General features: G+C 29.5%; 1 protein-coding gene and 1 long non-coding RNA gene across 6 annotated transcripts in view; one reads left to right on the forward strand and one right to left on the reverse strand.

Moving 5' to 3' along the window:
* Positions 1-8,489: 8,489 nt before the first annotated feature.
* LOC139425011 (uncharacterized) lies at positions 8,490-22,294 on the forward strand. The gene is made up of 4 exons (XR_011636172.1): positions 8,490-8,600; positions 14,183-14,315; positions 17,467-17,641; positions 22,202-22,294. It is a non-coding gene; the product is annotated as an uncharacterized lncRNA (long non-coding RNA).
* Positions 9,725-23,029, reverse strand: part of LOC107437455 (nephrin) — a 421,258-nt gene continuing 407,953 nt past the window's right edge. For all 5 annotated transcript variants that reach the window (XM_071177693.1, XM_071177694.1, XM_043057060.2 and 2 more), the window contains 4 exons: positions 22,200-22,318; positions 17,450-17,662; positions 13,745-14,512; positions 9,725-12,840 (listed from right to left, as the gene is read on the reverse strand). In XM_071177693.1, coding sequence (XP_071033794.1) covers positions 14,465-14,512; positions 17,450-17,662; positions 22,200-22,318 — 380 coding nt within the window. In that variant the 3' untranslated portion in view covers positions 9,725-12,840; positions 13,745-14,464. The remainder of the gene's footprint in view (positions 12,841-13,744; positions 14,513-17,449; positions 17,663-22,199; positions 22,319-23,029) is intronic.

Consider the following 23,029-nt stretch of genomic DNA (forward strand, 5'->3'; position numbering starts at 1 on the left):
TATAAATACTCTTTTCTTATATATATATATTCTATTATATTGTTCTAATTTTTTCAACTGTCAGAATTACAAATGATTAATTCCCTACAATTCATTTTAATTTTCTGAAACGATTCTGAAGATGAAAACTTTCCAGTAAAGGGGTTCAAAAAATTAGAACTCGATATCTCAGTTGTGCAAAAAATACAGGAAGTTAATATGTAAACGTCGTACTCTTGATCTTATTTGTTTTTGTTTTTTTTTACCAGAAGAATTAGCTGCAGAACTGAATGAACCTGAATTGCGTTGGTGCCCAATGTTTGTTATTTTGTTCCACCAACTAGGGCAAAGCGGGGCAGTTGCGGTTGTATTTCGATTGTATACCGTCATAGAAGATTCTGAGTATTTTGAAAATCCAGTACTATAATTTATGTAAAAATAAAAGAAATATTGCTTTTTTTTATTTCTCTCTTTTTTGGCAAAAAATTAACCTTTCATATCACTTTTTCGCGCATCTCAAACTTACCAGACTATTTCGTAATTTCATTCACTTGAGTCTTTATGTTTATTTAAATTGCAGTAATATTTATACCAAAGCTATGTTTCGCTAATGTTACTGTAGCGATAATTTAGTTTTTTTTAGTTTTCTAGCCTTATAAATATCTGTATGGTCAATATTTTGTGCATAGTACTCAAAGGTTTATTGTATTAATTTAAATTTCTGAAATTACTCTTTCATTATTTATTTAACATTAACTTATTTAAAACATGTTTAATTATACCAACATGCCTAGAACAGTTATCTTATTATTCAAAACTAAGGAAACAGATACAGACTTTAGCCTAATTATATCATCGCCATAAGTTTTGAAAAATAATCAACAACACTAAACAATCTTTTATTACAAAATGAAAAAAAAAATATATATATATATATAAATCTTTCAAAAACCAGCTATTGTTTTTAACACTTTATTTCTAAATCTGTCTTTTTAGAAAGTAAATAGTAAATATTTTTAGAAAATAAAAAAAAAGTAAATAATATATTTTTTTTCGAAATACTGAAATGTCTTTTTTTTAATATAGTTTAGTTTCAAAATTTTTTTTCAGGAAAATAATGGAACATTTTCAATTTTACCATGTTCTTGTTTTCATTTATATTGAAATATTTATAGTTTTATTGCTGTAAAATTTCACACAGAAACTGAGCTGTTAGACTTACTAGAGAATCGAAAACATCAGGAGGGAATTATTTTTCACTAATTTTTTTCAAAATATCGAAATATTTCTTTCAAATATAACTTTCACAATTAATATATACATATAAATCTTTCAAAAACCAGCTATTGTCTTCAACACCTTATTTCTAAATCTGTCTAATTAGAAATTCCCATAGAGAAAATAACTTATTTTAAGAAAAAAAAGTAACTAATTTTTTTCCTTCAAAATATTGAAATATCTTTTTTTTTAATATAGTTTACTTTCAAAAAAATTTTTTTTCAGGAAAATAATGTAATAAGCAGCATTATTTTCACTATGTTTTTTCCTTCAAAATATCGAAGTATCTCTTTCAAATATAACTTTCCCAATTAATATATACATAAATCCTTAAAAAACAAGCTATTGTTTTTAACACTTTATTTTTAAATCTGTCTTTTTAGAAATTCCCATTGAAAAAATAACTTATATTAAGAAAAAAAAAGCAACTAATATTTTTTTTTCGAAATATTGAAATATCTTTTTTATTTAATACAGTTTACTTTCACAATTTTTTTTCAGGAAAATAATGTAATAAGCAGCATTTTCAATTTTACCATGCTCTTGTTTTCATTTATATTGAAATATTTATAGTTTGATTGCTGTAAAATTTCACGCGGAAACTGAGCTTTTAAATTTACTAGAGAATAGAGAACGTCAGGAGAGAATTATTTTCACTATTTTTTTCTTCAAAATATCGAAATATCTCTTACAAATATAATTAAAAAAAAAATTCAGGAAAATAATGTAATAAGCATTTTCGATTCGATATCTTATTATTTAAAACTAAGGAAACGCATACTTTAGCCTAACTATATCATCACTATAAGTTTTGAAAAATAATCAACAACACTAAACAATCTTTTATTACAAAATGAAAAATATATATATAAATCTGTCAAAAACCAGCTATTGTTTTTAACACTTTATTTCTAAATCTGCCTTTTTAGGAATTAGAAAAAGAAGTAACTAACATTTTTTTCGAAATATTGAAATATATTTTTTTTTCAAAATTACTTAAATTATTTTTTTTTTCTAAACTTTTTTTTCTTCAAAATTACAAAAAATAGTTTACTTTCAAAACTTTTTTTCGGGAAAATAATGTAATAAGCAACATTTTCAATTTCACCATGCTCTTGTTTTCATTTATATCGAAATATTTATAGTTTCATTGCTGTAAAATTTCACTCGGAAACTGAGCTTTTAAACTTACTAGAGAATCGAAAACGTCAGGAGGGAATTATTTTCACTATTTTTTTTTCCTTCAAAATATCGAAATATCTCTTTCAAATACAACTTTCACAATTTTTTTCTTCAGGAAAATAATGTAATAAGCATCTTCGATTTCACCATGTTCTTGTTTTTCTTTATATTGAAATATTTATCGTTTCATTGCTATAGAATTTCACGCGGAAACTGAGCTTCAATACTGACTAAGGAATCGAAAAAATCGTGAGGGAATTATTTGAATTTTAGTGACCCTATTTGGGCATTCCACTCGCATACAATGGACGTGTCCAAGATTTAAACCTTTGCGCTGATGTATTGAAAACAGATCCTTATTTCCCCCGGGTAGTTTGCTGCGGACCAGTTTCAAAGAACAATTTATCTCAAAATTGAGGTTTTTAGAAAAGTTCGAAAGAACTTTTAGAGTACAAAGCGCATTCGGATTTAAAATTTTCGGAAAAGTTTCGATCACCAGGAGACATCAATTGACAAATTACGCTTTAAAAGATTGTCATGAAATTGAACTTAAATTTGATACTCTGAAAGGGAAATAGTCCGATATGAATGATCAAATAAACGAATATATTTCGTTGGGTAGCGACCATGTACTTATCGATTCAAGATATCCATACCCCCCAGCAAAAATTCTACAACTTTATAAATACTCTTTTCTTCTTTGAATTCTGCATTTTAAGTTCTGTATTTGAAAATATTATATATTTTGTGAATCACAAACATTTACTGGGAAAATGCTGAAATTTTTAAATATTTTCTCGAAATAAAATTTTATGCAATAGTTTGATTGATATTGCTTATAAAGCCTTTATTCCATTATAGTCATTTATGACTTTCGCCTTCCACGTAATTTTTATTTCAATTTTATAACTTTAACTAATTATCGTAAACTTTGGGCACTTAAATTCCATATTAGATTATTTCCTAGATTTAATTAATTAGATTCAATTAATTTCTATATTAGATTATTTCCTAGAAGAAAATTAACAGAGCTGGATAGAACTTATGGTATAGAGTTCTCGCCACCCAATGAGATGAACCAGATTCGAATCTCTGCGTTGAATGGCCGACAGAAATTCTGTTCCCACCCCACACTGATTACAGTGCTCACATGAATATCCTCAGTGGATCATGGGTCAAAATAAATGGATAATGGGTTATTCCCAATGGATCAATGGTTAGAATTCCCTAGCCATCGGGCTAATAGGCGGAGAGTTTCGTGGTTTTGCTATGCGTGCCACCCAAAAGCGTTTTAGTTTCATCTGAAAGTCCTTCTCAAAGGCTAATTTGTCTTTCCTACTTGTCCTAGGAGTTTCCTGGTCTTCCAGATTGCGTTCAAAATTGCAAGGCTACTGAGTTGAATAATGATAGTCGTAAACGCAGGATCGGGTCAGCTGCGCAATGATTGGTTATAAAACAAAACTATGGGCACCAGATAATAACTTTATAACCAGATAATAAATATATAACTTTTTTTTGGAAAATATATTCTATCATCAGGACATACTAGGCATTTGGATAAAAACTGAGTGCATTTTATGAGTTTTATGTCATGTTGTTTTTTATTAACTTTATAGTAGATGTAGCAAAGATGAATTTAGCCCCCGTTTGATTAGACTCAGTAACTACTGAAGTTTCATCAGTATACACACAGTGTGCGAAAATAAACGATCTAAAAGGACCACCCTAAATGACTTTTGATCTAATGATCGTATCCTCACTTTTTAGGACTCAATCTTAATGATTCGAGATGGTGACCTAATTAATAAGACAACATGATATTTTAAGTTACGAAACTAGACGCAAAAACGTACTTTAACTGAATATTTTTTCTGACGGATTGGGCTTTGTGATTCTTAAAATATAGGAGATTACTGCAATTTGTGAAATATGGTCGTAATAATTGCTGTGCTCGGGAGAGCAATCCAAAGTCATTGAAAAGCAAACCCACATTTTGGGTTTGCACTACTGATGTTTAGTGCCGTAGCTTTGTATTTTTGAACCCAATCCAGAAGACAAGGGAACTCCTGGATCAAGTATTGGAAGAAATTTGCTTTTCTGGTGGACTTTTTGATGGAATTAACCAATATTTGCGTTACATGGAGAGGACCTCCCACTAGAAACTCCCATGGTTAGACTAACGGCAAGGAAACTCTTACCCATAATCCGTCTACCACTGAGGATATTTCACGTCAGCACTGTGATCAGTGCAAGCTGAATGCGGATTTCGTATCGACCAGTGATCTGTGGAGTTCGACCCCTGTTCACTTCATTGGAAGGCGAACGCTTATCCCCTGAGCCATCATCGCTCCCTCTTTTCTGACTATATTTTTTTTCGCTACAAACTAAATTTTAGTACTTTTTCCTTACAGAAGAGTCAGGGGCCGGGATTGCCTGGTCGGTAGGGCTCTGGGCCCATATCCAAGAAGTCGTGGGTTCGATCCTCGCCAGCCGAAAACTCCCCGTATAGTAAATGGTGACTGACGCACGTTAAATCTGTCGAGTCTCAAAGTCCTCCATGTTCCCATAACAAATCAATACCTCTAGGGGTACTGATCCAAGAGTTTCCTTGTCTTCTGGATTGGCTCAAAATTACAAGGCTACGGAGTTGAACATTAGTAGTCGTAAACCCATGAAATTGGGTCGGCTGTTCAATGACGGTTATTAAATAAAATAAATAACAGAAGAGTTGTAATGGCCGGGATAGCCTAGTTGGTAGGGCACTAGGTCCATATTGAAGAGATCGTGGGTTCGATCTCCGCCGATTGATGGTGACTGATGCAAGTTAAATTTTTCAAGTCACAAAGTCCTCTATGTTCCCATAACAAATCAATACCTCTGGGGGTATTGATCCAGGAGCTCCCTTGTGTTCTGGATCTGGATCAAAATTAGAAGGATACAGGAAATTGTTGTACTTTTAACCAAAAATTTGCAATTAGTTGTCTAATATAGTTCCTAATCCTTCGATTGACAGAATCGAAAATTTTTAATAATAAATAAAGATTAAAGCAAGAAAAACTTGTTTGTCACTATGATATAATTTTTTTGGTTTTTAAAATTTTGTAATTTTTTTTTATTTTTAGAAACTAATTATATTGTATTAATTATACTTCATTGTAAAAATGCCATTTTTGCTTTAAAAATGCATTCTTAAAGCATGCATTTTTAATATATATTTATTTTTTCGTATAAATTATTAAAAAGCAAACAAGCTGCTCTTTTTAACAGTTCCCCTCAAACTTTATGTTAAAAGCTAAATAAAATAAAACTACTTGATTTTAAGCTTTCTATGTGAGTTCATAAAATAAATTGTTTATGCCAGCAAAAAAGTTTTTAGCAGTTATTGAGTTAGAAAAATAGACAGCAGAATTCCGCAACAACAAAAACTTTTATTCAAAAGATACAGAGTTCAGTCTACTATAGCCCAGATTTCACGAGGTGTATTAAGATTTGCATTTTTCTAAGAAAAAAACCATTACCTTAAGTTTCCGCTTGGAGAGGAAATAAAATCGAAGCATCACGGCAAGAATTTTTATTCGGGTCGTTGTTCGTTTCCATTTTGTTATTGAAAAGGAACGTTTTCATTTTTCCTTCCCGAATTTGATATCTGCCTTTTTTCAGGATTCAGATTTGCAAGGCATTCTCCCTGTGACTTTAGCATTTTAAAATCTGTTTCATTTGCTTAATGTGAAAGATGTGATGCAAGAATTTGACTTAAAAAAATTGTTTTTTGGAATTAAACTTTGCATCTGATATGTTCCTTAAAGTTGATATAATTTATATAATGGGTTATTCTTTTGCACTCGTAAATTCTTATCAATGTAGAGTTTCGCAGAAGAAGATATTTTAACAACGTGCAAAAATTGCGGATTATTAAGAACCTGTTATGGTCAACTGAATGCATGGAACTTATTCAAAACACGGTTATTAAATAAGGTTGTTTTTTTACCGGAAATGTGATTTATAAATAGCTTTTTGTTGATGATATATGTTTCTTAATGTTATGTTTCAAATAACAATAGCATGTTTACCATGTTTCAAATTCATACAAATGTCACTTCCAAAAAATCTTCAAATATGACGTATTCAAAGGAAATAACATTTAGTATTTAATTGAAACATCTCTGACTAATACTTTTCTGTGTAGTTCAAATTATGCTAATACGAATAGCAATTTGATAATTTTTTTGTACAGTAAAGAGTTTGTGACATATCTTGGAAGAGCGAAGCAAGTTAAACCTATGAGCATTTGCACAAAATCTTATTTTAGCGGTCCAACTCAACAAAACAAAAATATTTTTTTCTAAGACAAATTCAAGGTTTATTTGAGAATACGAAGTTAATTAACGAAGTTAATTGCAAACGAAGCATGTGTGAAAACCCCATGCCGAAAATTACAGCAGTAAGCATGTTTTTTGTTTCAAGTATTTTGAATTTCTATATAATAACTGTACAATATTTCGCATATCTATCTGAAATATTCTTGGAGATTTTTTTTTTTTAAAAAAAAAACCTTTTTTTTGTTTTTCCTTTTCTTATTGTAGAAACATTCAACAAAATTAAACAGAACTTCTGAAGTAATTTTTAATTAAGAACAAAAATATAATTTTAAAATTTATCAGATATCATTAAAAATTGCGCAAGATATAAGCGTTTAAAGAAGTCCTTCCCATACTGCGCATTCGCGCAAAATATTGAAAAAAAAGGTTTTCATAATTTTGTTGTGAGTTGTATCTGATAACTTATGAGAAAAGTCTGATTTGAATAACTTGAAAGTGTAAAAAGTTTTTAGCAATTTTCTAAGTAAACTTTTGTATATTATTAAGGAACGCTCTAAATGATAAGGTGTTTTCCACAAATTTCACTTTGTATCAAAAAACATAATTTATTCACAAATGATAATACTCTAGAATAATTGGGAAGACAACAAAATACTATTTAATAGTATTAATATATATAATAGTATTTATTTAATATATTTAATAGTACTAAATATTTAATAGTACAAAATAGAATTTAAGTGAAAATCCTTAGCATTCAGAAAGTTCTTTCAGAAATTACTTAAAATTTGATGGAAACTTTTTTGATTTTTTTTAGATATTCAAATTGGACTTTTTTGATTTGTTACCAAATTGGAATGAAAACAAAATAATGAAAAAAATTGTTTTTTGGTGTATGCTTAGTTTGAAATAATTACTTTAAATACTCATTCTTCGCATTCAGAAGGTTCTTTCAAAATTTTCAGAAATTACTTAAAAATTGGTAGAAACTTTTTTAAGATATTCAAATTGGACTTTTTTGATTAGTTACCAAATTGGAGTCAAAACAAAATAATAATAAAAAAAGTTTTTTTTATATGCGTAGTGTGAAATAATTATATACCACATTATTCGCGATTTTTTTCTTTAAATTTTATAATAACATTTATGTAAACTAAAAATGGTGTTTAATTTTTATTTAATATTTCTGCATGTATAGGAAGAAAACGAAAGGCGAAAAATGTATTTTATTTTTACAAAAATGCCCATACCTCTATGAATTTTCATCAAAATTTTCGATGCCTTAAGCAGTTAATATATTTAATAATCAAAGTAATTAAAGCAAGTTGCGCTCTTATATTTTTTGGCATAAGTTGTTAAAAAAACTTACATTTTCTGCTGTAAGTTATTGTTGGTCCCTCGAACATCTGGAGAATTTTAACTTTATTGATAATTGTGAGAAATCCCAAATCCTAAACACCTCTAAAGATATATTTTTCTAGGCATTTCTTGAGAAATTCGAAAAAAATGTCAAAAACTGATAATGTATCTTTTATTATTGTGAAGTAGTGTATATATACATACTTATGGATTGATGAAATAAACAGGGATATGACTGTTTTGTTTATATTTTGTGACTGTAGTCCGTATTTTGAAATTATTTTAAATTTAATAACAATTTTCATATTCATCCAAATGTATCTAAAATCTGTATTTAAATTTATTTATAATTCTAACTATTCTTATCTTTTGGGCTTTCATAATATCTCAAAATATACAAGTAAAGCATTTACTTAGAATTTGAAAAGAAAAGTAGTGTAGATAGACGTGAAAGTTCTGATTTACCACGAAGATTTCGAACCGGTAAGCAATTTTTATTTTCGTACAATAAGTATCGAATTTTTTTCTAAAACAAATTGCAAAAGCTTTAAAATATATAACATATAGTAAAATTTTTAAATGGGTTAGAATATTTGTTCCTGATTACATAATTTTATAGGAGTCAAATTTATTAATGGTAGCTAACTTTTAATAGTATTAAGACAATTCTCTTCATGATGAATACTCACATTATTGTAACTAAGTGTTTATAAGAATGAAAAAAAAAAAAAATTCGAAGTCATTTTTAATACCCGCTGGTATTTACGCTGATAGGAAGTCGCATTTTGACATTCATATTATTTTTCTTTGTATTGTATAACGAATTTTTACAAGTTATTAAATAAAAAAATTGAATATTAATCACCTCCAACCCATTAATTTCTTTTCTTTACAAAATTGGATCAATAATGCGCAAGCTCCATTCTGTAAGTAATTACTTTGCGCATGCGTTACGTCTTTCTAGTCACGTGAGAGGAAGAAGTTAACCGGTAAAGAGGTGCAAAATCTGTCTACTCTTACCTGAAAAACCGACACGGATATAGCAAGTACATTGGTAACACAGGCTGTTTTTGGTACCCTGACGCATTAAAGTTAACAGTTAACTTATCTTATACTCAGAACTTAAATAGTTAACCTTACCTCGTTCTATCTTTGACCTTTTTCCACGCGTGTGTCAAGACAGATTCTTTCTTCATTAAACACTAATAAGTGAAACTCAATAGGGTCGATTGAATTTCTATTTTTCTTCTAAATTCGAGTACTCGCATATTGAAATAAAAAACGAAACAGTTATATTATTTGCCCACTGCGCAATGCCCGTTTGCTTATTGAGATTATGCTTAGATGCTCCAAAATTTTAACTTTCATAAGTAGATCGCATATTTTTCTGGAAAATCATTGAATGATTGCAAATAAACTATACACTGAATTTGTTTTTCTTTAAAGATTTAAAAAAACTTTGCCTTTAAAGATTTATTTTCTTTTAAAGATTGGTTCTGAGAGCACACTGTTGGGTTATTTTGATTATGTGTTAAACAAAATTAAGCATGACAAAACTTGAAACCTGAAACAAATATTTAACGAACACAAATTAAAAAAACAACAAAAATTGATAAAATCTTTTTATATACATACAAAAACAGTACACTTGAAAAATGCATTCTACATTTTTTTTTACACCAGCCATCATTTTTCACGTGGACGTATAATAATAGATTTTTTTTTATCTACAAATTGTCCGTTTGATCTGAAGTTTACATAAATTCCTTCTTGCAAAAAGTTTTAGGAGAAGGCACTCATTTTTTTTCATACAAGTTTAAATACATTTCTAGTTTAAACTTTGGCGATAGAATTTGGAAAATATCACGATGTGAAGCAGCGCACCATTTAATGAAATGCAGCTACCAGCATATATTTCATGTTACTTTAATATGTGTCATTTTTAACAATTTTTAGGAGCTTTGAAGAAGCTGCCAGTATTTCACAAGTATGCATAACTACAGACAAATCATAATATACATACATCTGGCATATCTTAAAATGAGTAATTCATTATAATTTAATCACAGATTTTGTTATTGAACTAATATTGCAATTAATATAAGATACATTCTATAGCAATTGAATTATAACTAAAAACGAAACAGTTTTCAAACATTATAAGCATGTTGCATCTATTCGTAAATGAAATGCTCTCTTGGGACAAAGGGAATTTTTCTTGAAATTTGCTTTCATAATTCAAATACTTCATACTTTTAATTCAAATGTTATTCAACGAAACTTTACAGAGTTCCATTGAATAATACCAGCTATATTTTGGATATACAAAATATAACAAATTTTTTCAGATGTTTTTTACTGTATTAGAGAGAATTAATAGTACTCCATTGTTTTTTTTTAAAGTTTTGAGAGCAGAAACTATGAATATTAAAGCATTGCGTTGGAAGAAAAAGAAATTTTTCACAAACTTAAAATCTTCAGGAAAAAATAAAAATTCTAGGATATAAAGAATATATAAAATAAAATTTACATGCTACAGACACGTGGAGTCAATAACAAAAAACTCTTGTTGAGGCGAAAGTAGTTTTTTCTTGATGAGATCTGAAGCAACCGAATTGATTCAAAAGTTATTGAGTTTAACGAGCTCTGTCTGATTTTTTAAATCTTTTTCTTTTGAAGGTTTAAATCTGATTTTTGACTATTTAAGCCTCAAGATTCAGTGGAACGTTTTTCATTTAAAGAGTTTTACATCCTTATGACAATTAAATCTTAAATTTAAATAATGAAATTATGAAATCTTTTGGACAAGCCATTTTGCAGAAATGGCTCTAATATCAGTTTAATCAGAAAAATATATCAATTCTAATTTTCCTTTAGCGGAATCTAAAATAAAGAAAGTGAATATACTTTTTATTTAATTACTTAATTATCTCAACGGTGGAAAATTATTTGTTTCACCATTTTCAATATTTTTTTCTGAAATATTCGATTTTGTGTAGTCATAAAAAATTATGAAAACTTTTATTACTTTTGAAACAAATGAATTTCAGTCATTTTTTTCTTATGAAACAATTTTTTTTTAAAATATTCAAGTTAAAATAAAAAATGAGAACGTCAATTTGGCTAATTGTATTTTCATAAATTATTCAGTTTAATAAATTGTTTCTTTTTCGGTTTCAAAACATACATTTTCATAATATAATTGATGAAAAAAATTTAAAATTTTGTTAGATTGTTCGAAAAACTGTATTGGAAGTGTTTGCATTTAAATAATAGGAATAAAGAATATTTTGAAATTACTTGCGAATAAATAATAATTTTGATACGCAAGTAAGCATTTAAAATTGTTTACACATTTTTAAGACCTTGTGTGTGAAAATTATAAATTGCTCTTTTTTGCACATTGCATTAATTGTTTTTATTTTTTTATCAAACATTTATTAACCAAAACTATGCATGTGCGTTTTGAAGTTGAACGTGTTTACTCAAAATATAAAAACAGCTTTAATTCCGCAAAATTAAAAAAAATTAACTATATCAAGTCATATAATGAAATTGCAAAATATATTAGTTTATGCGGTATAACCTTATAATGTTCACTATACCGTTGCAAAATGTAATTAAGCTTTAATTTTATTTTATATCGGTCATCTGTTAGAAAAAAATCTAATAATTTGAGAGCTTTCTAAAAGTAAATTTCCCTTTTTATCTATTATGAACTCAATATTAAACTCTTTGAAGTAGTGTAAATTAATATAGTTTTACTTTGTTAAACTCTAAACTAAATTAGTTAGAAACTAAAATTGGGAAAAACATTAAAATTCTCAAAAAAAATCTAAGTTATTATGATACATCTTAGAGTTAGTGTCTATTTATAATCTGATTAACTTAGTTTAGAAATGAATTAATGTAAGAATTAAATAGTCAAATCATATTTAATCATTCAAACTGAATTTCATTACTTATAAATTTATTCGGAGTTGTGAATATTAATAAACATTTAATTAAGACCTCTTGTACACATACATTTATTATCTTTTTAAAAGTTATATTAACTTCAGTATATGGGGTGAAGTGTTGCAAGGCCTATAACAACCGTAAATTTATCAAAAATAGTATTTTAAAATTACTACCGCATATGCATTTGAGACTTCCTTTTTATACATATTTTTCTTTCACAAACTAGTTAACAAGTATTTTTGTCTCAGCAGTTTTACTCAAAGAATGTAAGATGGCTTTTTGCCCAGCCCTAATAATTTTGCAGTACTTTTAGTCTATTTTCAAAATTAGCTAGTATTTTTAATTACCAATTCATTTTTTATAATTGTTCATGGATAAAATTACATTTAAAGAAATATTTTTGATATTAATCATCTCCATTTCATTTGCTATTTTTAAAACTATTTGCGATTTTGTTTCAATTGTAGTGTGTGTCTTTGTCTCGTTTACTTTTCTGATTTTGTTTTAATTAATAATTTGAATTCCTAATTCAACTTTGTCTAAGCATTCACCCCACTTCACCCTATTCTTACTAAAGTTTTACATGAAATAGTAATCGTGTGACTTATACGGATTAAAATATGGATTATTATAAGGATTAAAATATGAACTAGCATATAAAATAAAAATAAAAACTTGCTTTAGACACATATAGAGCATTTTTTTTATTTTTGAAAAACATGCAGTTGGTTGCAGATAAACAGTTTGAAGTGTATCCAGGTACCTAAAAACAAAGAAACATTCGTAGAAACAAATAAAAACAATTAATGAGAAAAAATCTTAAGACATTTTTTTGTGTGTTTACAATAAAGTTAGTTGCTAACTAATAGGATCTATGATAGTAAAAACCAACTAAACTCAATGTATTAAGACTTTGTTATTCTTGACAGCAGATAACAAAATATAGTCCCTTATTTTACATTACAGCACAAATTCAGTTCAGCAAATAAACAAAGCAAATCAAAACAGATTCCAACTGTTCGGTCACGTTCTTGAATTAAAAATTTAAATACCCGGAATTCATTATTTTATGAATTGCATAATATGTTTAATATATGGAATGTTAATTTTTAAAAGACAAAGCCTTTAATATATTTTGTATTTCGTTCTGTTCAGTTTAATTGAAGGTACAGTGAGAATAAAAAAAGATATCACTCTGAATGACTTTCGTTCAAAATATCGAGTTTTCAAGCACTAAGTGTTAATCTTAATGGTTTTTATGGGTGACTTTAAATATGCTAATTAAATGCAATAATATATTTTTCTTGTAATTAGAGCGTCAGAAAAGAAAGAACACCGGTGTTCCATCTGCATCAAAATGTTATTTAAAATATGGTATATAATAATTTTAAAAAAGGTTGTGGTTGTGTGAATGGCTTGGCAGAAGTCGAATTCCTGGCCATAGATGGCGCCACTGAAAAACAGGAGCAATCGCACCCCCACTGCCTAAACAGGCATGCGACAAAAAATAATAATAATAATAATTTAAAATTAAAATTTGGTTAGAATTCGTTTTTATTATGCCGAAAGAACTTTGTAAAACACTTTTAAATAAGATTGTGATTTGCCTTAAATAAACCTTTAAATTAATTTTCATTTTGACATTTGACTACAACTCTGTTACTTACCTTAAAATTATCATGAGCACAGAAAACCTCTTATTCAATCTATTAACTTAGTTTCCTCTTTCGTTTCTTCAGGAAAAAAATATAATTATCTTCCACCACAAATTAATCTCCAAGGATTACAAAAATTCTTTCCAATAGATTGGTAAATGAACCAAACAGAATTAGCCTCTTTAATCAACTGTCTCCCGTAGTTTCCTCACACCATTCGAAACATGTTTTAATTTCCTTCCTCACGATTTGTTATCATGTTGCACTTATTTTTTACTTAATCGCGTAAACAATACTCCATACTTCGTAAACAAAAAGAAATTCGTTTCACAGAGACTAATAAGGAGGATTAGCTTCAATAATCCTCCATAATCACAGAGCATGAAAGCGTTTCCGAAACTAGAAGTTATTTCTTATACCATACTCAAGCTCTTTATTTCTTTCTCTTAGTGACTCTTCTTCAATATATTCCATTAGCTCTCTTTCCAATACATTCTTGGTATATGTCTATTGATGGAGCGATCGACCAATCAGACGCAAGAACATCAGCCTGCAATAGGACGGGAATTATGTGTAGATAAAGGTATGAGCATTTAGAAAGACTTTTTTATTCCTCTTCAGTTGCAAAGGAGGATTTTGACTAGCATTCACTTGCGGTAATGTCCATATATTTGATTTTTCTTTGCACCTTACGAAATAACAATCGTTATTTGTATAAAAGGAAATTGATTTTCACAACGGCGTTGTTTCTGTTGTTGTTTCAGGAATATGCAAGCTCTCCTAAAAATAAACAAATGTATATTTTTTTAAATATATAAATTAAGCGAGACAGTTTCGAGCATATTACGATAAAATATATAAATTACTTTGCATTACATTGTCTTTAAAATGTACTAAAGGATTTGTTAGATGATATTCATCATCCTAACATTTTCGCATCTGCGAGCTATTGGTATTTTATATTGTATATAACTGTTTTATCTGATTTTATTCACTCTTATTTCCAACCCATGAACCGTTTTACCTTTTCTGTGTATTTTATAGAATTACGCTTTTTATTGATGTTTATGAATTTCTTATAAATACGTGTCTTGAGATAAACAATTTTATTAGTTTCATTTATTTTATGACAATGAAACTATTGTGTGCAATTTACCATTAGATCTAACTCAACAAATTGTTTGGCGCAGCCTATACTCCTTTGGATCTTGTGCCATAAAACTTCTACATTCAATCAATCAATCATTAAAATGTACTAAAATACAGAGGGAGTCAGCACATAGTGAATACAAATTTGGAGAAGAGGAATGACGCTTCATGAAACTTCAGATTATCGTAGCAACCATAACTAGAAATGACACCATATACCAATAAGGGTACTTTATTATTTTAATTAACAGTCCATACATATTTGAATCTGTATCCTTTCATTTTTTTGACATCTGGCTTCGAACTTATCGTTCTTCGCCATGGAAGGGGCCGGAAGTGTTTCGCATTTTGCATTGCTCAGTGAGTGCCCTGTGACCAAAGTCAAGGAGGCAAGCAACATTACCCACGCCACACTGCCACAAGTACCCATTCATAGGTTAGGCCATATTCACATATTACCCTTAACAGAGAACAACATGCAAAATCACCCATGCCCTAAGTGGGATTCGAACCCGCAGCCATCGGATTCGCAGTCACGCATGCTAACCGCTCGGTGAGCTAGTTGGCAATTACGCATGTAAATTATCTTAATTTAAGTTTATTTCTTATTTTTAATGCATATTGTCAAAAAATAAATTAAAATAGGCCCAAAATGTATAGTTTTATTGTAATTCACTGATTTGGAAGCCAAACTGACGAATTGTGCAAGTTAGTTTTGAAAATAAACTACAATACTGCTCATAAATTTGGGCCTAGATACTTATAAATGTTGTCAGAATTTGCATTCAAATTAATTTCATTGTGCACAACCAGTCCATACATAAATAGGTGAGAGTAAAGTAGCAAATTAAAATAAAAGTATTACTTCAGATGTTCACGAAAACTTAATCCATAACAAGAAAATCATCTTGTGGCACTCGGTACATTTTCCGTACAAGACTCGATATGCAATCTTGAATCCTACTGATGTACTCTACCTTCTCTTCAGTTAATAATCGAAGTACAGAGTCAACTTGCATATGCAATATATTTTCATTTGCTAACAGCTTTAAAAGGCGATCAAAAAGTTTCCGCACAAAAACTGTAGAGTTCAGATTAGGTAAGTAAGTTATACAAAACTACCATAAAAATTCATTATACAACTACAGCAGCTTTAACTCTTCACTTCAAACTTCTTTGGTGAAACTTCCTTTTACTCTGCTTGTATGAATCCAAAATTGTTTGCATAATTTCTTCTCCGTCCGACTCAAGCTGATGAGTTCTCAAAGACTTTTTCAAGTACCAAAGAAAGTTAACATGGCATGAGTAAGCATCAAAACTAAGGTAGGTGCACAAGTATGTCAAGCTGAATCACACTCCATTTTTTCTAGATGTTTTCCTTTTATTGCATGCCCTAACCTCCCCAAAGTTTCAAAGTACCCTAGAGATGAAAACACCCGGTTACTTACAATCCGTAAACAACAGGGTCTAGTAATCAACGAAATGAGTGCTCATTGATATCCAGTAGATATTGGGCTTTCTTCGGAACACATTAAGGTTTCAGCATGTTCTACACACACTTCAGAAATAAAACGCTATACTAATCACATGTCTACATGTCAGGGCTTAAACAAGATGTACCGCAATTCAACTGCTAAATTTCGAGTGGTGATAAAAGGCATCAACAGAGTGAAAAATTGATACAAACCGTATTAAGGGGGTTAAAATTATGAGTAATCCTCGACGGTTTTGATGACAAGCTGGAAAACAACTGCAAATGATACTACAAAGTTGTCAACTACAAAGAGGTTTATTTGATTAATTATTACAAGAGTAAATTTAAGTGACATCCTCTGGTGATGTAATTACGATTGCGGGATGTGTTTGAAGTTAGTAGGCGTGCATTTGATATCTGCAGGTATCCACGTTCATGAATTGAAGCATCTTTCGCAACTTTTTTCCTGGGTGACGTTGAAAATTCTAATGGTTTTTCGCAATTTTCATCCTATTAACGTTATTTGGGACCCCATGCTCTTTGGAAAGTGTTTTAAGTCGTGGTAAGGTAACCCAGTGCGAAAGAATCGGACTCTGATTCGGAGGGGCAGGGATTTGATCCTCGACTCCACTAAGACCCACCGAGTATATGTGATATACCAACTCGCAAAATCTGCGGAGTCATATGATCGGCTAATGAGCAGTACCTTGGGAACAGAGATTTGGAGACAGTTTTCTTCCCCTCCTCATCCATGTCTGTGCCTCTCCGAATGAGTGTGCCATCAAGATAAAACGCATTTTCACCCTCGCGGTGCTTTCTTGTCAAACCAAAGGCACACTTTCCTGATTTAAATCGCAAAAGACCAATTGTTGGGAGGCTTCGCCTGCTCAAGTGTCATTAGAAGAAACAACAATGATGTTAAATTTTTATTTTTTGATGCCTTTTATCACTTCTTTGAATTTTTCAGTAGAATTCTGAAACCCCTCCTGTATACGAGTACCTGCATCAGCGTCAGTTTATTAACCATAATTGATTTAAAAATAAACAATAATAAATTTTATAAATGTTTCTAATACTCATACTTGTAAACTCACTTTGCTCTTATTTGAAGCTCCTCCGATGAGAGGAAACTCCCCTGCTTCTAAAGAAGATCGAATGGCTTCTTCTCTCACAGACGCAGGCCATGGATACGCCAACCTTCGTTGAAAGTCTAATTCTGCATACTCTGTCGGTGGTTGAATTCGATTCACCACAGAACATGGTGCTTCCTTATGGGATAACTCTGCGTACGTTATTTCATCTTCCCTCTAAACGAAAATTAATGTAATCATGACAAAAATTAATTACATTTTTATGAATTATATATGTTTTATTAAAATTTGTTGCATTATAAACCGGATCATCCCTTTTCAATATATTTAAAGTATTGAAAATTATTCATCGGAGTAATTTTTTGGAGTATTCATCGGAGTATTAAAGTTATTGTGAGTCAGAGCCACCGTTTTCAATGGAGCAAAATTTAATATAAGGAAAATCCATGTTTTAGTAAAAATGAAAAGCATGTAAAAAAAATTACTACTTCCTAAACTACAAAAATATGCTAAAATTGAGAATATTACATTGAATTAAAGGATTTTAATCAGAATAAAGAATGTAGCAAAATTGATAGCTTGTTTTAATTAGTTAAAATATTTGACGTTTATTGAATACTGTAAATATTTTTAAACACGGCACATGGCATAAAGCTGAAGTTTTACTTAGACTTTAATAAACTCAAACTATAGCTTTATTATTTAACGTAAGTGCAAAAGCTGCTTTGAAAAGTAGCCTTAAGCAAACTTTGATATTTAAGTAACAATGCGTACACCCCAATTTTACATAAAGAAGAGTAACTAATTTATTTATAGTGAAAAGGAATAGCTCTTTACCTCGAGGCTAAATAAGAGACTTATTCACAATAGAATCGCATATCTTGATTATATTGACTAAGGAATTCTATAAACTTTTAAACTGGGATTTAGTTTATACGAAAAATTGCTCTTGTAATTTCGTAGTTTCCTTTTTAAAGCGGTTATATCTAAATTTGATTTACAGAAATTTTTAAAATAAACTTTCTTTTTCTAAATACGAACACAGAATATTATAAAACTAAATTACAAAATTTCATTTTTTACTGTGTATTATTAATCATTATTTCGGAATTGGAAAATGTTTCTAAGTTCAAATTTAGTTGAGTTGCATTCAAATTTTAGTGAAAATATAGGTTACGTATTACTCTTACTTTGCTTTTCAGTTAGCCGGGTTCCAACCGGGTCAACCATATTATTTTATTTATTTAACGTAATTATTTTTGAACACAAAACAAAATGACCGTCACCTAATAAAATAAACAAAATTATAAAATTTGATTTTTAATAGATATAAGAACAAATAGTTTAATTTACCTGGACCCAGTTAACAAAAAAAAAAAAAAAAAAAAATTNATTAAAAAAAAAAAAAAAAAAAAAAACAATTTTATTCCTTAATTTCTAGCTTTTAAATGGAAAAACTATAAATTACTAACACTTATTTGCAACTTTTTACAACTTAGCGTTCACGAGTTTGGCGTATTTTTCTTATTGCAAAGCGATGTACTTTTTAAGGTTGCTTTCTACTTTTTTTTTACATAAATGCATTCAAATCATCTTTCCACATTGAATATTTTCGAATAGTATTGTAATTCATTAAGATATGGGAAAGTCCAGCAGTGGACTGATCGTTAAGACACGGTTCCCAGCAGATCACTGAAGTCAAGCATCACTGGCTACGGTCAGTGTGCGGGTGGGTGACCACTTGGATCACTCTGCGTAGGGACCGAGGGTGTGCGGTATTGGTCCTCGTTAAACTGTTCTACCGTAAAGTGTTCGACTTCGCGTGCAGGTCGTCGGGCTTCCGAAGCGGGGGTGCCATCCCCTCTGCAGAGGATCAAAATTGTGATGGCATGTCTTCGGATCATCTTCAAGGATGTTTCCCAGACCGTCGCCAATAGCCCATTGTGCAGCTCTAGTGCGACGTAAATGAACAACAACAAGATATGGGAAATGTAATGACTTGGCGAAAATTATGCATGTTGTATAGCAAAATAAAATTGATTAATCTAAGAAAAATATTAATAAATCTTCCTGAAAAAAATAATTTATGAATATTGTGATTGTTTTTAGCAGGATTGTTGTCCCAAGATAAGATCAAATTACATATACAATAATTAAATTTATTTTCCTCCAAATTCAATTTACAACGGTATACTATTGTAATACACTATTTGGAAGAAAGTGACGGGACACGACTCTATAACGACATAAACCCATATTTATTAAAATTAATAGGTAGGGCCTTCTTTGGCTGCGATCACAGCTGCAACTCTACTGGGCATGGTTTCCACTAAATTAGACATAGTGGCAAGAGGAATTTCCTTCCAAATGTTTAACAGGAAGTTCCATGGTTCATGCTTGCTTTTGGGGAGTGGGTTGCAGGCCCTCAACCGACGGTCCAACTCGTCCCAGAGATGTTCAATTGGGTTAAGGTCAGGGCTCTGCTCCGGCCACTCCATTCGTTTAACGTTGTTGTTCACATATAAATCAAGAGTCCTCCTTGCAACATGGGATCTTGCGTCGTCGTCTTGATACAAGCAATCATCCATACCGTACGTACGTTACCACAAGGTAGAAAGGATTAGATTGTCGGGAATATCACAGTATCCATCGGCTTTCGTCATACCATCAACCTTCACCAGTAGGCCTGCGCCATACCAGGAGAAACTAGACCGTACAATCAATCCTCCTCCACCAAACTTTACAGTTGTCCCGTCACTTTCTCCCAGATAGTGTATATAATGATATGCATTTGAATATTAACACATTGCTGACAGGTCACGAGCTAACTCGTGCTTTCGAGGCCAAGCGTTTTAAAATAGTCTCGTGGTGACTATTTTAAAAAATGGGCGTAATTTTCCATACTTTTCAAGTTTTACTATTTAATTCTCTACCAATTTATTATAACTTCAAGAAACCTGATATACTTGCAAAACTTGTGATGTACTGTTACACGTAGGTGATTGATATACTTTTTATCATACGAAAAGGAAATATTAATTAAAATAAACACAAGTAAAAAATGAACGCAACGTAAAAGTTCCAATTTTAGGAATATTATTTAATAAAAAAATAAAAAGCATCTATTATTCCGATTTAAGTAAAATTTTCCTTAATTTTAAGGATAAGTCAAGGAATGAAAATAGTTAAAAAGTGGGATTACGTAAAACTAAATATATTACTAAACTACAGTAAAGATTTATAACTATTAAATATAAAGATATTTTGCTTATTAAATAAATCTTAACTATTACAATAAAGTATTTTAGTTTTGATTTCGAAATGATTTCTTATTCTACTTAGAGCCATATCTTATTTTAAGGATGACTAATTTTTTTCAGACTTCCACAAAGAAAACAGAATTTAAGCTATTAATTTTCATCTTAGAGATGTATTGATTTATAAATGAAATGCTTTTGCTACTCGAGCTTAATAAGTGGTATTTAAAAAACTTAAAAACCATTCCGTATATATACATATATTTAGATGAGGTAGTATATAGTAATATATATCTGCATTTAATACTTTATCTAAGGACATAAGTAAACTATAAAAAGCATATTAAAAGTACATTATGATTATATGACGTTTTCAAAGAAACTGACAATAATATCTCTTTTATAATCTTCTAACAGTTAAATGTTATTAGTAATAATTATAGATCGTTATACGAGTTTTGTTTTACATAAAAATACCTCAACATCGCGAATAAATTTAAATATTCATTTACTAAAGCAAAATATTATCTGGTAATTAGTAAAAAATATGTTTTTGCTGTTTAATTTTTTGTCGAAAACTTCTCTGTAAAGTTGTTTAGATTCCAAAATGGTTAAAAGTAACTATTTGTATTTTCATCCCATGACATTTTACAAATTAAAAATGATATCAAAATATCACTTCGATATCTGATTTTGATATTTGATACCATTTTGATATCATTCATATCATATCATATGATATCATTCATATCATATCATATGATATCATTCATATCATATGATATCATTCATATCATATCATATGATATCATTCATATCATATCATATGATATCAAAATATCATATCATATCATAAAAGTAATGTGTCTTTATAACTATAAAATATTATTAGTGAAAATTATAAATCGTTATACTATTTTTGTATTACATGATTTTGCTCTGCTTCACAACTTCTTACTGAAGAAAATTTAAAATCTTAATAAACTTATCTTAATTATTTATAAAATATATCTTTGATGTTAAATTTTCAGTAGCAAACTTCTCTAGAAAGCTGTTAAGACTCCAAAAGTGCAAAAAATTAATATTTGTATTTTCATCTCTTGACATTTTAAAAATTAGAAACACTTAGATAAATATTTGAAAAGCGTATAAAAATTTCCAGTTTTAAAATTGCTTCACGGCTTAAATGAAGTCATACAAAATTTTCCCAGAAATTTTTTTTTAATTTTGTAAATGCTTAAGAAAATTTAAGAAATGGCAACTCGGCACACAATATTTTTAACACTACTCCTGATAGTCTAGAAGTTATTTTAATTCTCTAACATTATTACTTTAATTATTTCTAAATAAAATTAAAATATGTATTTCAAAACATATTTAAATAACTAGAAACTGCAATATGCAGCAATTTTCCTTTTTTAAAGTTTTATATGTGTTTAATTAGTATTGTTTTAATTTGTATTGTTTCAATTTGTACTTTCCTAATTTATACTTACAGGATGCTGTTTTTTGGACCGGACTGCTGTGATATAATCGTATGAATAGTCTCTTGATTTTAAAAATTCATACGTCATTTCATCTTTTTCCGTGATTTCCCCTGTATCAGATATATACACTGAAAAGCAAATGTATGTTGAATTATTTTAAAAGGTCTGTACCATATGTTATACGAATTAAAAAGGAAAAGAACATAAACTATGGTCATAGCATCTAAATTTGCAGGTATGAAGAATTAGCACAGAAAATAAACAATAACAATAATTCTTATAAATTAAAATACCCTTTCTTGTTTATGGAATTAAATATAGGTACTTGTTAGGGATAATAAATGTTAATATACGCATGTTAATATACGTTGTTAATATACGCATCAAGATAACTACCGATATAGCTATGCGGTGAAAAATATGATTTTTTGTTTCGTATGAATATAGATGGCAGCACTTTATTTTAATGATTCAGGAATTTTGCCTTTTTCAAGTTTTTCAAAGGAGGTCAGCACAGGTATTATTTAATTTCACTTTAATGTAGTAAAAATTTGACAATTTACGTTATTTTGGTTTTTCTAAATGTAACTTCCTTTTTGTATTTCAGTGTGTCAGTTACAGTTTTTTTTTCTAAGTGTAATTTTAACTTGTGTTATTGTGTTTTACTGGATTTTTGTTTACTTTTCAATCTTTGAATTTTTGAGGTATTGCATCTTATCTTCCATTATGGGGCTTCAGGGCACTGTCAGTATTTGGTTTTATCACGGACAACAAAAAGGCTCCAGCTCCAGCATGTTTGCAAGGCGGTGTGTCCCCTGATGAAGTGCTGTTTTTGCTAA

Source organism: Parasteatoda tepidariorum, chromosome 2, assembly GCF_043381705.1.
Source record: "Parasteatoda tepidariorum isolate YZ-2023 chromosome 2, CAS_Ptep_4.0, whole genome shotgun sequence".
Taxonomy (NCBI): domain Eukaryota; kingdom Metazoa; phylum Arthropoda; class Arachnida; order Araneae; family Theridiidae; genus Parasteatoda; species Parasteatoda tepidariorum.